This window comes from Choristoneura fumiferana, chromosome 13 (genome assembly GCF_025370935.1).
Source record: "Choristoneura fumiferana chromosome 13, NRCan_CFum_1, whole genome shotgun sequence".
NCBI classification, from domain to species: domain Eukaryota; kingdom Metazoa; phylum Arthropoda; class Insecta; order Lepidoptera; family Tortricidae; genus Choristoneura; species Choristoneura fumiferana.
Genome location: NC_133484.1, coordinates 11770405 through 11785544, shown reverse-complemented (window position 1 = coordinate 11785544; position 15140 = coordinate 11770405). Strand labels below are relative to the sequence as shown.

The 15140-nt window shown below is 34.7% G+C and overlaps 1 protein-coding gene across 2 annotated transcripts; it reads left to right on the top strand.

Annotated features, from left to right (window-relative positions):
* The first annotated feature begins 807 nt into the window (after window positions 1-807).
* LOC141434068 (uncharacterized) lies at window positions 808-15111 on the top strand. Of its 2 annotated transcripts, none has more exons than XM_074096326.1 (14): window positions 808-1056; window positions 1372-1951; window positions 2519-2640; window positions 5272-5398; window positions 8285-8416; window positions 9016-9101; window positions 9180-10365; window positions 10441-10520; window positions 10599-10761; window positions 10904-11025; window positions 11789-12330; window positions 12768-12890; window positions 13238-13339; window positions 13677-15111. In XM_074096326.1, the coding sequence occupies exons 1-14, from the start codon at window positions 886-888 to the stop codon at window positions 13762-13764; spliced, it is 3624 nt and encodes a 1207-aa protein (XP_073952427.1). In that variant the 5' UTR covers window positions 808-885; the 3' UTR covers window positions 13765-15111. The 2 variants fall into 2 exon arrangements, with proteins under 2 accessions (XP_073952427.1, XP_073952426.1); XM_074096325.1 differs by having other exon boundaries at window positions 10898-11025.
* Window positions 15112-15140: the final 29 nt, after the last annotated feature.

Genomic DNA, 15140 nt, shown 5'->3' with positions numbered 1-15140 from the left:
CAGGTCAAAATATAATCCTCCTTTTGGGCTTCACCAGAATCGGGTAAAAACTACAGAATTAATTTCATTACATTTGGCATGGCAAGTAGATTGTTTATCAGAGGTATACAAAATTATGTATTGTCAACTTCCAAGATCACCTTACATTTCATTTCATTCATTTGACAAGTAAAGACATATTTGACAATAAGGCAAGAAATTGTAAGAAAGTTGTCTAGGTAAACATAGGTCATTGACCTGCAATATGACAAAAATTGGATTGTGCGTACCAATTTTATTTTATCTTGCATTAGTTAGTGTAAGCTACTGGCTAAATTTAACTTTGTTTCAGGTTCAGCTTTGGAGTTGCCCAGTGTGGAATATTTACATGCACAGCCTTCCACAAGTGCTGTGCAGTGCAAAACGGACAATACAATACTACAATACAATACTTGTGTAACGTGAAACTGTATTTACCTATGTAAAGAAAAACAGATCCATGACATGAAAATAAATTATTATTAAGAAAATCAACTTTTTTTTTCTTTAATTCGATCACTTAATTAATAAAAGCGCACCACTACGTGCCGTTTTTTGACAATATATCGATAAAAAAGCACAACACTATGCTGTTACAATATCGATAATATCGACTGTTCCTAACAACACTACTTGTCAATGTGACTTTTTCGGCCCTGTTTAGTCTGTGCAGTTCGTTTCTTGATATTGGCACCAAAAAGACACTGAATTCATACTACAATCGTGGTATTGTTTTTGTATGAGAGTTCCGACTCTTAAAACGTAGTGATTATATACTCTTTGAGGACTATTGAAATCAGATTGAAATTAACACTACGTTTACGATAACTTTGACGAATTTTTGCGTTTCCTGCTTAGTTTTTTATTATGGCTGAGAACGCAGTGTGTACTAAAAATAAAAAAATAAGTGAATATAAAGAAAGTGTGCAGGCAATTGGAAATTCGTGGATAATATGTCGATCGCACAGTCATTCCGGTAGAATCTACTATTTTAATACACTGACTGGCAAATCAGCATGGAATTTAAGTGACGCTGAAGTAAGTTGAAATTTATTTACAGAATTTGTATGCTTTTAATTGGACTGTTTCTATTTGTCACTAAAAACGAAAGCATGAAGTTATTCATTTCCCTCATACCTTGTATGTTTTGTAGGAACACATGACTCCCAATGGCTTCTCAAACTTTTGTAATTCCATAATGTTACTGAAAAATAACATTAATACTATAAAAAAATCCTAATTTCATACTATAACTAGAGGGTATAGTCAAAAGTTAAAACAACATGAAAAGGGTACTAATAATTGCAATGTTAATATGTATTTTCAAAATATTTTTCTTTTTTCTATAAACAGATTGAAAAAGCACAACTCACAAGGGAGGGAGTGTCTGGGACACATGTGGGAGTGTGCCCTGAGCCATCTGAACCTCCTGTGGACATCCTTCACTCACAAGCCCAATTAAAAGATGGTGTTGCAAGGATTTATAATAAACAGATCATCAACAACCAGTTTTCTAAACCATGTATAGACCCTCCATTTAAAAATTCCCATTGCCACCAATGTAATTCATTAAATGCTGTAAATGACTCTAGCATGAATGCTACTCCATTGTACAACCCTCCTATGTGGGGGATACCTCCTCCACATCAAGTTTTGTTAGCTTCGGCTGTTTCAGCCTTAGCTAACCAAGCACAACCAATATGTAATAGCCCAAATATACCAATACAAAACAATCTACCAAACTGTTTCCATATTGGACATCAAGCAGCCAGTCAAAACCAATCATATTTCCAAGGGTTTCCTAAGAATAAATTCAATAAATATCCTACTAGATGGAATCAGAACTCTCAAAGAAACTTCAAAAATAATTCAAATAATGATCTAAGAGATATACTGAGCTCTAGAAGAAAAGATCAAAGAATCCATCAAGAGGGTAAGTTGATTTACTATTTCATATTGTAGTGTGTAGTGAATAAATAAATATTGTCAAGTCCTCTCCTGGTGCAAATGATTTTCAACCTTGTCTAAGTAGCTTTCCTGTAACTATACTGTTTAAGCTTGTGCCAGGAAAGCATCTGTGATAATTTATGTATCTAGTGTTTGTTTTTAAAGGAGGCTGTTAAGTTCAAGTACAACCTGTATTTGTCGACCCGGAATGAATGGTAATAAGGTACAACTGGATCATTCAAACCCTTATGTAATTGACATAAGAGTCTGAATTATCAGGATACATAATACATTATTGATCTATACTCCAAGTTGACAAATATGGGGTTGTACATTAACCACATCCTCTCTATACAGTGTGAGTTTGTGCAAGTGTTATATTGGAACACTGAGATGTATTACTGAGTATTATCACCTTCATGGAGCCAAGATACAATATGCAATTGTATTGTTTAACAGCTACAGCCATATACCTAGTGTCTGTGAATGTGTTAATGTAAAACCTGCTGATTTCTCATTTTTGTCATCTGAGCTGATTCATCATTTGTTTCAGAACCAGTGAAAATTGAGAAACATGAAAACCATGGAATTAGTTATGGCAATACAAGCTGCCAAACATCTAAACTTACAGCAGATGATTTGGATTCAAGTGATATTGATGAAGAATGGTTGGAGGTAACATCCATGAGCTCATTAATGTTATTTGATTATGTTCTTTATCTGCATAATAACCTCCTGAGTCCTCGCGTACTTTATAAAGGACTAATTAATTAACACTAACTAATTAATTCTGGAAGAATTCTAAGAATTTTGAAATAATATCCAAAATAACAAAGCAGGTCAACCACGTCTATGTCTTAAGCACTAAGTTTGTTAAAAAACTTCAGGACTCAGGAGGCTAACAACAAACAAACTCTCCGGTGGCGAATGCACTAGTCCCAAAATGCACTATTAGTCAATACACTCTAATTTCGAAAGCCCCTCTTCTCATAAGAAACTAGGCCCAAAACACCATATTTCCAAAAAGGCTCATTCTCGATTTACATGAGAACCATTGAGAACTAGTCGCAAAATACACCTTTCCCAAAATACCCCGAATTGTGTTCACCTGTAGGTGGCGTAATACTTCATTCTCATAATGCATAGTTCTCAAAACACTAGTTCCGAAATACCCTATTTTTTTTTCTTTTAAATGAACTAAAATAATTTCCTTGCTCACCCGCGACCTTACGATAGCTAAGCTTATGCAAAATATGCGTGTTCATGCAGTTCCTCCACCTCCACACTGTAAGAACACACACACGACGTTCTTTAAGGAGTGAAGTCGTCGTCGTACTTAAATATGGAAGCGTTTAAACTTAATACTTAATATTTCTAGTTTTATTTAAAAAAAAGTTATTAATGTAATTTTACTCAAGTTAACGCAAAATTATTGAAATTTTCTGATATCAGATATATATATACGGAACTATCGCCTGGCTACACTTAAAGATTTTTGCAAAAATACTCTTGGCGTCAAACGGGTAACGGTTACGGCTAAAAGCAATTTCAAAGAGTCATTCGAAAATAAAAGAAAAAAAATTAGGGTATTTCGGAACTAGAGTGTTTTGAGAACTATGCATTATGAGAATGAAGTATTACGCCACCTATTCATACGTGAACACAATTTGGGGTATTTTGGGAAAGGTGTATTTTGGGACTAGTTCTCAATGGTTCTCGTGTAAATCGAGAATGAGCCTTTTTGGAAATCTGATGTTTTGGGCCTAGTTTCTTATGAGAAGAGGGGCTTTCGAAATTAGAGTGTATTGACTAATAGTGCGTTTTGGGACTAGTGCACTCGCCACCGGAGAGCAAACAAATATACACAAATACTTTGCATGGCAAACCCTCAAACGAATTCTTACACATCTACCTTAGGAAATCAGATATTAATTAGGATTTCGAAAATTAGCTGAGGATGATATGTCCCTGCTTTTTACCCAAGTACAGTCACCTGCATTAATATCTGCTACTGCAGAGCGTGCAAAAATATCCGCAACATCCTACTGGCCCTAGTAATAGAGCTGTTTCATATTTATGCATCTTTATTGTGTTAGATATTGGTGACTATCATCAGAAGAGGTAGGGTATAAATTAAATTCTATACCTTTCTCTGTTTCATAGTAGTAAAAAAGTTGGAAAACCCCCGAATTTGTCACTTCAAAGTTCAATATCTCAAAAACGGCAAAACTGATTTTGATGAAACATGTCTAACAACCATAGCTAGAAAGCCTGATTTCAAATAAAAAAACCGCATTCAAATCGGTCCACCTGTTTGAGAGCTACGGTGTCACAGATAGACACACAGACAGACAAACACACAGACACACAGGTACACAGACACACTAGCGGTCAAACTTATAATATAATCCCCTTTTTTTGCATCAGGGGTTAAAAAAACGATATAATCTGGCAGTAATGGACAGTTTTCTGTGCTCACAAGCCAACTTTCAGACTTCCCTTTGAAACAAAGTGGCTGGAGAACAAAATAAAGATAACTAGGCCAAAGTAAATTGACCCACATTGTGCAGCTTATAGTGACTTTGATAAGCATACTTTTGGGGGCACGGATGATTGACATTAGCCAAAGCGTAGGTATAGAGTTAAAAAACGTAAGATGAAATTGTTTAAATCTTAATCAAATTAAGATTGAAAATATTTTTAATAAATTGTAGTTGGTTTTAAATGAGAATTTTGGCTATAGCACACTAAACATCATGAACGAATTGTTACAAGGCAATGAAGTAGAACTGCGGTCGCAAACACATCGTGCAACAATTGGTTTCTTCAAGAAATTTAAATATGCACCTATTACAAATTGCCGACGTAGAAAAAAAAAAGTGGGTTAAAATGGATATTTACAGCAAGACGCCGCTGCTTAACTGTTCCAAATTTAGAAAAGAAATTAATAATTTATTTCGAAAATCATATCAACTACTAAATTTTCTGCTGCATTAACGTTTTTTATTATTATCTCATAACAAGCCCTGGTACTAAACCTAAAGTACTAAAGTATAGTTTACAATTCGCAGTGAGGTAATTATTTATTAGGCATAATATAATGTTTTGTCAGAATAACCTATCATTAATGTCTAGTCTACTCTTTAGCAAATTGTTTGTGCCCCGAAAGTTCCGGGGTGTGTTGATAAGGACTTAATTTCGGTGTAGCCTTAGTTTTGCTGTCCATGCACCATCTCTGATACTGAACTGTTTAATTAAATGTCTAGTTGTAATAATGCCAGGTTGCAACCTGTTCCATTGTTTTAGGCTAACAATATTGAGGATATTTCATCTGCTTGGAGAAAATGCAGTGGTGCTGATTGTTGGATTGTTGTGGCCAATACACATGTTATGCTCAATAACAGAAAATTTTTGAGCAAATTTATAAAAGCAGGTTTGTTTTTTAATGTTCAGTCTGCTATATTTTGTTTGTATAGTATTGTAATGGAAATATGTGGCAAAGCATAGATCCTAAATCTGCGTTAAATAAGCTATCTAATACAGGGTTTCTTACTTATGGCTCCACGTACCCCTGTTAAAGTTTCTAGACAATAGCGAACCCCTAACCCCCCCCCCCCCCCACCCACAAAAAGTAATAAAATTGACTGTTGGAGAAACTAAAAATAAAAATGCAAAGAGTCCAAAAACCAATCTTAATCAAATCTTGCTCTTCTTCAATCTTGAATCTTGCTGGTCTGGCAGCCTGTTGGTTTTTGGAGTCACGTAAACCTTGTCGCGAACCCCCTACTGTCGAATAGCGAACCCCTAGGGGTTCGCGTACCCCACTTTGAGTAACCCTGATCTAATACAAAAAGAATCATGACGTAATATATTATTTACTATTGTTTATTATCCCTAAAATAAATAAAATAAAAACGAGCAATTCTTGTATATATGTAAATATATTTCGGCGATCTCGAAAACGGCTCCAAAGATTTCGATGAAATTTGGTATGAAGGGGTTTTCGGGGATGAAAAAATCGATCTAGCGATTTACCGAGTTTTAGCCCGAGCAAAGCTCGGTTGCCCAGGTACTTATATTTAATCAGCCTACACAAGTATCATAAAAGTGTCATTATTATTTTACAAGTCTTATTTTTTTATTTTTGACGACCAGATGGTTCGATTCCCGTGTCGGGGCAGATATTTGTATGAAAAACACGAATGTTTGTTCTCGGGTCTTGGGTGTTTAATATGTATTTAAGTATGTATCTATCTCTATGATTATATTTATCCGTTGCTTAGTACCCATAACACAAGCTTTGGTAAGCTTAGTTTGGGACCAGGTCAATTGGTGTGAATTGTCCCGTTTTTTTTTTTTTTTTTTTTTTTAAACGATTTTGTCACGTAAAAATCACAAATTGACTCCTATACAAGCCTATACATTTGAAAAATCGGGCAAGTGCGAGTCGGACTCGCGCACCGAGGGTTCCGTACACATTTTTTAAAAATATTTTTCTATTTGAGTTGATTGAATGAAAGGTAAATTGCGGTTTACGATTTATGACGTATTAAAAAAAAACTACTTACTAGATCTCGTTCAAACCAATTTTCGGTGGAAGTTTGCATGGTAATGTACATCATAATATATTTTTTAGTTTTATCATTCTCTTATTTGAGATGTTACAGAGGGGGAGCGGGACACACATATTTTACAACTTTGGAAGTGTCTCGCGCGCAAACTATTCAGTTTAGAAAAAAATGATATCTCACACGTATGGGTTTGATGAAAAAAAATATTTGAGTTTCAGTTCTAAGTATGGGGAACCCCCAAAATTTATTGTTTTTTTTTTCTATTTTTGTGTGAAAATCTTAATGCGGTTCACAGAATACATCTACTTACCAAGTTTCAGCAGTAGGTATAGTTCTTATAGTTTCGGAAAAAAGTGCTGTGACATACGGACGGACAGACAGACAGACAGACATGACGAATCCATAAGGGTTCCGTTTTTTGCCATTTGGCTACGGAACCCTAAAAAGGGTCCTTACGACCAATCACAGGCAAAAATTATTGATAATTACAGTATGTAACGATAGTAACATGATTTACTTATTTACTTATCTTGTATTAATTCAGAATACCGAAGAAAAAGTGTTATTAGAAGTTAACTGATGATCTTGATTGACAAAGAGTAATTTTGATAAAACGTTATGTTGAATAATTCACACAGTACCTAGTTATCCCGTAAAGGAACACATCTGTACCTACCACCAGGTTAACACTAAGGGGCCACTCATGAATTACGTAAGGATAATTTTGTCGATTTTTGATCCCCCTACCCATGGGGGTAAAGGGGGATCAAAAATCTCGGTCAGGATACGTAACATTTCTCGAATCCCTTTTTTCACATTCCAATTATTATAAGAAGGATTATGATAATTGGAATATGAAAAAAAAACATGGGGCATGGCTGTGGTATACAAAGGCTTAACAGAAAAAAAATGGCTCTAAAGTCATTATCCAGGGAGGAATCAGGAGACTATGTTTGTATGGACAAATGGTTTGCATCATATTCTCTTAATCTAAGGCTTTGTTTATCCAAGTTCTACTACTTCGCTTTATTATCTATCAGGTATCGGAAATTCGGATACATATTTACCTAAAGTTGGTAAAAAAGCGTGATAAGTTAACCAAATATGAAGGCGGCTTCATAATTAAATCATATTCATATTTATTCATTCTAATTCATGCTCATTACATTATTAGATGGTAGTTTTACAAGATGGTAGGTACTACATGACACCATGTAAGGGTATAGAATGTCTATCTATTAAAATATTTACTTATTTATGTCACATTTTATATAATTCATATTTATCTTAAATATGAATCATTGTCTAATTATTTGTTTAAATTCACAACGTAAAAGAAAAACTTGCCAGCTTGTATCAATACTTCGGTCTCACTACCTTAAGGTTATTTGTTTGGATATTAGGTACCAAGGCACTTTAAGTGTACAAAACCTAAACTTACTTATAGGCAAAAGTAGCAAGTAAATTAAACAATTTTATCAACAGCTTTGCCATTCTTGAATATGCTCTGCCATAAGGACCCTTTTCTACTAAACTTTGAACCCAATTTTAATATAGAAATACTTAACGTACGCTAGTGAAACCAAGCTACATACACCTCTCTACCTGTATACTGTACTATTTTTTTTTTGGTATATTCGAAGGATTTTACAAAAACGTCAATCAATATCTCTGTAAGTAGAAACTGCCACAAGGGCCTTTTTCTGATGGATCGTCACATATTGAATTTTTAATTTGGTTCTTTGCAGAAGAGCAAATTTTTTTGTTGACTCCATTGGAAGTACTAAAGCAGCTTCGCAGCGCCACAGGGGACACCGATAGCGGGTCCCGGCTGGTCCAACGCGCGCGATGCGCTCTTCGCTTTGCAGCACAGCAGATGGGTACTATGTTCATCAAATACTAACTTCTCTAACTACTTCAATTGGACGGTACTTGTATTTACTACTTTTACGCGGCTTACAATCCTGCCGTGAAATAGAAGTGCTTGCACTGTTGTGTTTCGGCGTGGAGAGTAAGACAGCCGGTGAGAAACTGGCACTTGAGGTATCCCATCTTAGGCCTCTAGGTTGGCAACGCATCTGCAATCCCCTTGGTTTGCAGGTGTCTATGGGCGGTGGTGATCTCTTACCATCAGGAGACCCACTTGCTCGTTTGCCAATTGATCCTATGATTTTGACTTTTGGTAGTGTTTTTCTGTTTCTAAATAAAGTGAACAATACTAATGATAATTTTAGTTCCACAATTAAGCGAATGCACGTAATAATATGTTATAAGTTGTAAAGCAAGAACTAAGCACAAGGCTTTGAACATGAAACTACCGTGCGGTCGAAGGAGTTAGATAGAACATACAAGGTCATTCAGAGCTATGTAATTGTATTTCAAAACTTGCTCACATTTTATTTCTAAAATATATCATTTAAATAAATGATAATTTATTTTTAATTTATCATTTTATTTATATTAAGTAATGTTATTTCAGATAAAGTTCCCACTGGTTTAAAGAATTTGCAGAACCGTACCATTGAGGGATGCTGTTTAGAACTAGTTGGGCAAAATTATCATGTTGTGAGTACATAATTACTATTCTGTTACTGAGAATTTCACCAAAACTGATGCAATATATATATGGGCTTTTTGTTGCAGCTTTTCCTACTTGATGATAATGAATTTTCAAGTCAAATAAATATTGATGGTGTTAGTACATTCACAATTAAGCGCATAAAAGAATACTTGAACCAGGAATTTAATACATTGAAAGCAGACATCCATGAAAATATAACTGTAACTATGAATCAAAACAATGGAGGAAACAAAAAAACAGTTTGTCAATCAACGCAAGATGTTACTGTTTATCATGCTGAAAATAGGGATGACTTGAGTTCTATGCAACATAAAGAGATTGAAATTCAAACAGAGCAAATTATACCAATCAAAAAAACCGTAGATGCTTGCATTCAAACAGATTTTGAATGCCTACAAAGTACAAAAATTCTTCAGTCGCTTGTGTCAAAAAATCCAAAGTCACCTGTAGTTATGCAACCATTGAACACGGAAGTACCTAAATCACCTTATCTCGAGGAACCACTGAAAATTGATCAAATTGTAAAAATGGATACTGATGTCAAGTCTCTTGATGAGAATAAATTAGAATCAGAAGTGGCAACAAAGAAAATAAGATTAAATCGTAATAAGTTATCAACGGATCTCAGCACTGTTAAAAAGCCACAGTTCAGATGGCGAAAACAAAGAATTAAGCCTTCAATAACAACTTCACCATCCCCAAAAGCCGGTGTAGTTTCTAACAACCAAGCTCTTTCCACTAAATCTCCACCTTCATCATTAATATCGATTAGTGATTTATTACCCCCTGAGAATGACAACTTTTCGGACGTCGCAAAAAGCATAGAATTTAGCGACGCAAGCATTGAAAAAACACCTGAAACGATAAACAAAGTGGTGGAGGAATCTTCTTTGGACGTAATATCAAATTCAATTGATGACGACATTATTCCTAAAATTAGCAAAAATGCTATTTTAAATAACTATGAAAATGAAAAAATTGTTATGTTTGAAATCACAAGTGATATTATGGGTGACTATCTTAGTAGAGGATGTGACGAATGGTTGTCACGCTTTTACCAGATAATGGAAGAAGCTCTCTCTCAAATCCTGCAACAAGAGTCATGCTTCATTGACCCTGCTATGCCTCCACCATGGAGTGTCTATGAGGCTATTGTATGCATCAAAACAAAATTTAAGGAAAATTCTAAAATCATGTTTGCATGCAATGAATGCGGCGCATTCCTCCTAAAAATAAGTGACAGCAAAGGCAAGTACTTTTTGTTCATTAACTAACCATGATGTTTTCTATGGAATTATTAAAATTCGTTCTGTCTTGTTTCAGGTAAAATATTTGCAGATTTAAATCCATCCGATTTCATGTGTCTTTATAGTTATGGCGTGCATCTAATAGAAGCTTTGCAGGTATTTGTCGTTTTTGCAATTGTTGTTGGGAATTACAGACTTGGGAGTTGTATTTTGCCCTTATGATTTATGTTTTAGTCTCAGCTAAATGACAGTGAAGATCTACAAATTGCGAAGGACTCTTTAATCAAGTTGCTGAACGACATTAAGAACCCAAATTTGGATGTAGCACAAAACGTGTTCATGGATACATTTTTAACGGAGAAACTGAATACTGCAAATATCTCTGAATTAGTCACAGGTGATGTACCTTATTGTAATATTGAAGATAAAGAACAACGGAATGAACAGTTCAAAATATAATTAATGCCAAAACTGACAGAAACAGTCGGAAGTCTGTATTAATATTTTGGAATAAAGATTTGACTTTGATGCAGGTGCAGGAGATGACTTAGTCGCTGCAGATGCCACCAACATGTCGCCTACAGAAAAACCAAAAAGAACATCGTGCGAACCATCACCGTCCACGTACAATCTTCGATCCAGTCAAAGAAGCAATGAGCAGGTATGTTTAATAATATTATAATTTATAAGGCAAGGACAAAGCTTTTCAAATAGCAACTTTTTGTGACACAAAAAGTCAAAAATCAATTCTAAGATCGACGACTAAGAGGCGACTGCCGTTCGTCGCCCGCGCAGACACCCACTAGCCGGGATCACAAAAGACGTTAAATAATACCGATTTCAGCGATTTCTCAAAATCTAATATCATTGAAAAAAAAGTTTCATGTGTCAGTTTGGTTTGTGTCAAAAAGGTTTTAGGGAAAGTTTTATTTTTTATAATACGCTATCTAATCTTTTTTGAAATATCAGGAGGCCAAATTAAAGATAATTAGCGAGCTCTATTGTCTACGGAAATTTATTGTTTAAACAACGTTCAAGTAAGCGATGTAAAACAGCGAATTAGGCCAGGTAGTCCTTTTAATTATTCATTTTTGGATGCACACATGGACATCATCTTTCGATCATTCAACATTAAAGGCATTCCTGCTACTACTTGTGAATCAACCTGTATTTTTATTATTCACATTTTTCCTACACTTGTGCGGAAAGACCAATCCTCCTCTGACACAACTTGTTTAAAGGCATAAGATTTTGAAAGAAAGAAAGAAAAACATTTATTCGTGACACTTTAATAAAAGCAAAAAAAAAACATACTTTCTTTGGCGTTATAGTGACCAAAAATTTTTGAACTCCACCTTTTGGTAGATACGGCTATTATCATTTCATGTATATCAGGATTTGTATCTGTATCATACTCTTTTCAGACCGAGAAAGAGTTGCATGAAGATGACGGTATTCAAAATATAGACACAGGCGTGTCCTTCTTCAGTAGTCTGAGGCTACAGAAAACTACTTCGCAAACAGATATCCATTCAGGCACTGCAACAGTATTTTCGCCGCAGCAAAGCTGTCTTTCAAACCACAGCTTAGCGGGCGGTATCGACGAAAATGCAAAAGAAAACGAAGAGATGGAAGTTAATGGCCCTAAAATAATAAGACATTTTAATTTCTGTCCAGAAATAGAGGAAAAGCTGAAGTCAAATCATGTTACATTATTAAATGGATCAAATAGTTTTGATGCGGGGTGTGATGATTTTTCCAATGATAATTACTACGGAAATGAGTTAAATTTCGAGGAGAATTATCATTTCAATAGCAACGATAAGTCAGATTCCAATATGCTATCAGAGTCGGAAAATCAATATGTCACTAAGTTAGATGATATATGCACCCAAATATTGAAATTCGTTATAGACAGGACAACATATCCAGTACACACAGCTTTAGCGAACTTGCACAGTTTTTGGTAATTATGTTATGAGTTGCTGTAATTAATTACTTAAATTTTGCGAAATTTCACGGAATGTAAAATACAGTGGCGGAATTAAAAGGTTGACTTGTTCCTAATAAATTCATTTACATGTTGCAAGCACATGTTACCTTTTTGAATGTCATTATGACGGAATATGTCATACTCGGTCGATAAAGCAGATAATGATGATAACTTATACTGAGCAAGCAAAAAAGGTGGTCAACCTTTTCATTCCGCGACTGTACAAAAATTTTGAGGATACGAAAAACTCCATCGTGCATAGTTAAAAATTATTGATAATTTCCTATACAAATATTACACTTTGCATACGTGGTACCTATTTCTGTAAGTATTAATGTTTCAACTTGAATCATTTAGTTCAAACAAAATATTGAAAATTAAGACCTTTATTTAGAGAAGTTTTGTTACAGTGTGGCTACATACCAAGAATTATACAGCCAAAAGAAAATGGACCAAGTGTATAAAACAAATCTCACAGAAAAGATGAAATCAGTACGCGAATGCTTAAACAATTTGCGTAATCAGTTAAACAGGTTTGTTACTTAAGATTTTAATTTATTTTAGTGTATTGATAACCACTTTTGTCCACACAACACACATACAAAACATTACGCCTGTATTCCCAAATGGAGTAGGCAGAGCACACGAAACGTTACTGCTTCGGAGCCACTTAGCAATCTTAGGTTTAAAGTTTGACAAAAACGGTACAATAGTGATAGGTTGCTAGCCTGTCGCCTACGGTATACCTTAACCTATATCCTTTGTCGCCTCTTACGACATCCACGGAAGAAATGGAGAGGTGTAATTCTAACCCGAACCCGACACCACACGGGGCAACTTTTGTCCAATGTAACTTAAACTATTGTCTTATTTTTAACAGCGTATTGCACCGCAAAGATACGAAAACGAAAGTTCGTATTATGTTGGAAGATCTAGGGTTTATGAACTCTGAGATAGACGACACTCAAGTGGCTTTTTATGGGTGAGTACAAATAAATATACTAAATGAGCCACATAGTAGAATATACTTTGTAATATACGCAGATACAATGGTATCGGCTCGATATCAATCTACTGCACATTTTTCTGTTCGATCGCAAGATCGCAACGCCACTATTTTAATCGTATGGTAGTCGGCAACACTCTTAGCGTTTTTAGCAGATTTCGCGTCGATAAATGTGGGGGATGTACGACGTAACAAGACGCCAAAGTGGACAGATAAGAGTGTTGGCGACTAAAGGTACTTACTACCAATAGTTTGATTGTATAATGTAAATATACTTTTTTTCTATAAATTTATAATTCACTTCTTTTTTCAGAGATCGTGTTCGAAAGTATCTGGATCAAGCCAACATACTTTTTGAATCAGTGGACCTTATCGCTACCGCTATCAGGGAGAAGGAATGAGATTACTATGATATATGGATGATGGATGCGAGAAAGTGAAAACCTGTTTTTTTTGTATAGTTGACCAAGTAAGTACTTTACCACTTTTTATTACAGTTCTTACAGCTGTAAAAAACAGATTGATTGCCATATTGACTTCAGATCAGAGTGATAGTCTTTAATGATTTTAGCCATACAATTGATATTGAGTCTCAAGGTGGTAAAGGAATTTCTTGATCGACAATACCTTGATTGTTTATTCCGAATTCGACATACACATCACAAGTCGTTTGCTTTTGGAGAACTAGGAAATAATATCTAATGATGCCTATCCAGAATGTTGCTCTGTTGCTGGACAGTTAGCCGAGACATATTTGCCGTGAAGAGTATCTTATTCATTAGATAACCCTTGGGTCGCTTATTTTTTTTGTGCGGAAGTCAGTACAATAATCAAATTTTAACACACCCATTCAAATAAATATAAATTACTAATTGTTCGGGTTTCGCCCTGTATGTATTGTTCAAGTCTTAGGGATACTTTCTTAAAAAACCGGCCAAAAGCCCTCCTAGGTTATCCTAGGAATTTATATCCATGGCAACCCAGACCGATGTAACGGTAGTTAGGACCCTAATTTTTAATTTTTAATTTTTGACCCATTTAACAAGCGTTAAATGTACGTATAATAATAGAAAAAAATGTAAGTAAGTAACTCGAAAAACACTCAACTTAGAGCTCTAGTTGATTACCTCTAGATTGTCCTTTAAAGTGTCGAATTACCAATCACCCTGTATTTATAGCTTGTCAAAAGAACTATGTTTCGACATGAACCTATTTAAACTCACGCATTTGGCGAACTGTACCTGGAACAGTCACACACATTAATGTTTCAATGTTTATTAAAATGTATATATACTTTCTTTCCAATTTATTATGTTGCCATTATATGGAGATATGGAGAAGTATATATATTTTAATGGTTGTACATGTACTTGTAGGTTAATAAACAGGTATTTCGTTTGTATGATAGCATAGGTACTTGCTTGAAAACAAGTCAACGGATATTTTATTTATCAGAATTGATATTAATGTTAAGTTTTGTAAAAAAGAAAAGTTTAATTTTGAAAATTTTTAAGTCAGTACGTAGCAATAGTTTCCTTTTAATTACGATTAAAAGGCCAGAATGATATTTTAAGATTTTGATAACTGTTTCCTGGTTTTGGTCCCAATTTTAGTAATTATTGATGATTGTTTTAAAGCTTAGATCATACCAGAAACTCCTATTACTTTGGTTAGGCTATTGGTATTTTTAATGAAAAATTACTCTTGTTGCATGATAAACACTTCTATTTTCATTACATTTTTTATACAAAATTTTTTTTATTTCATTTTACCCATG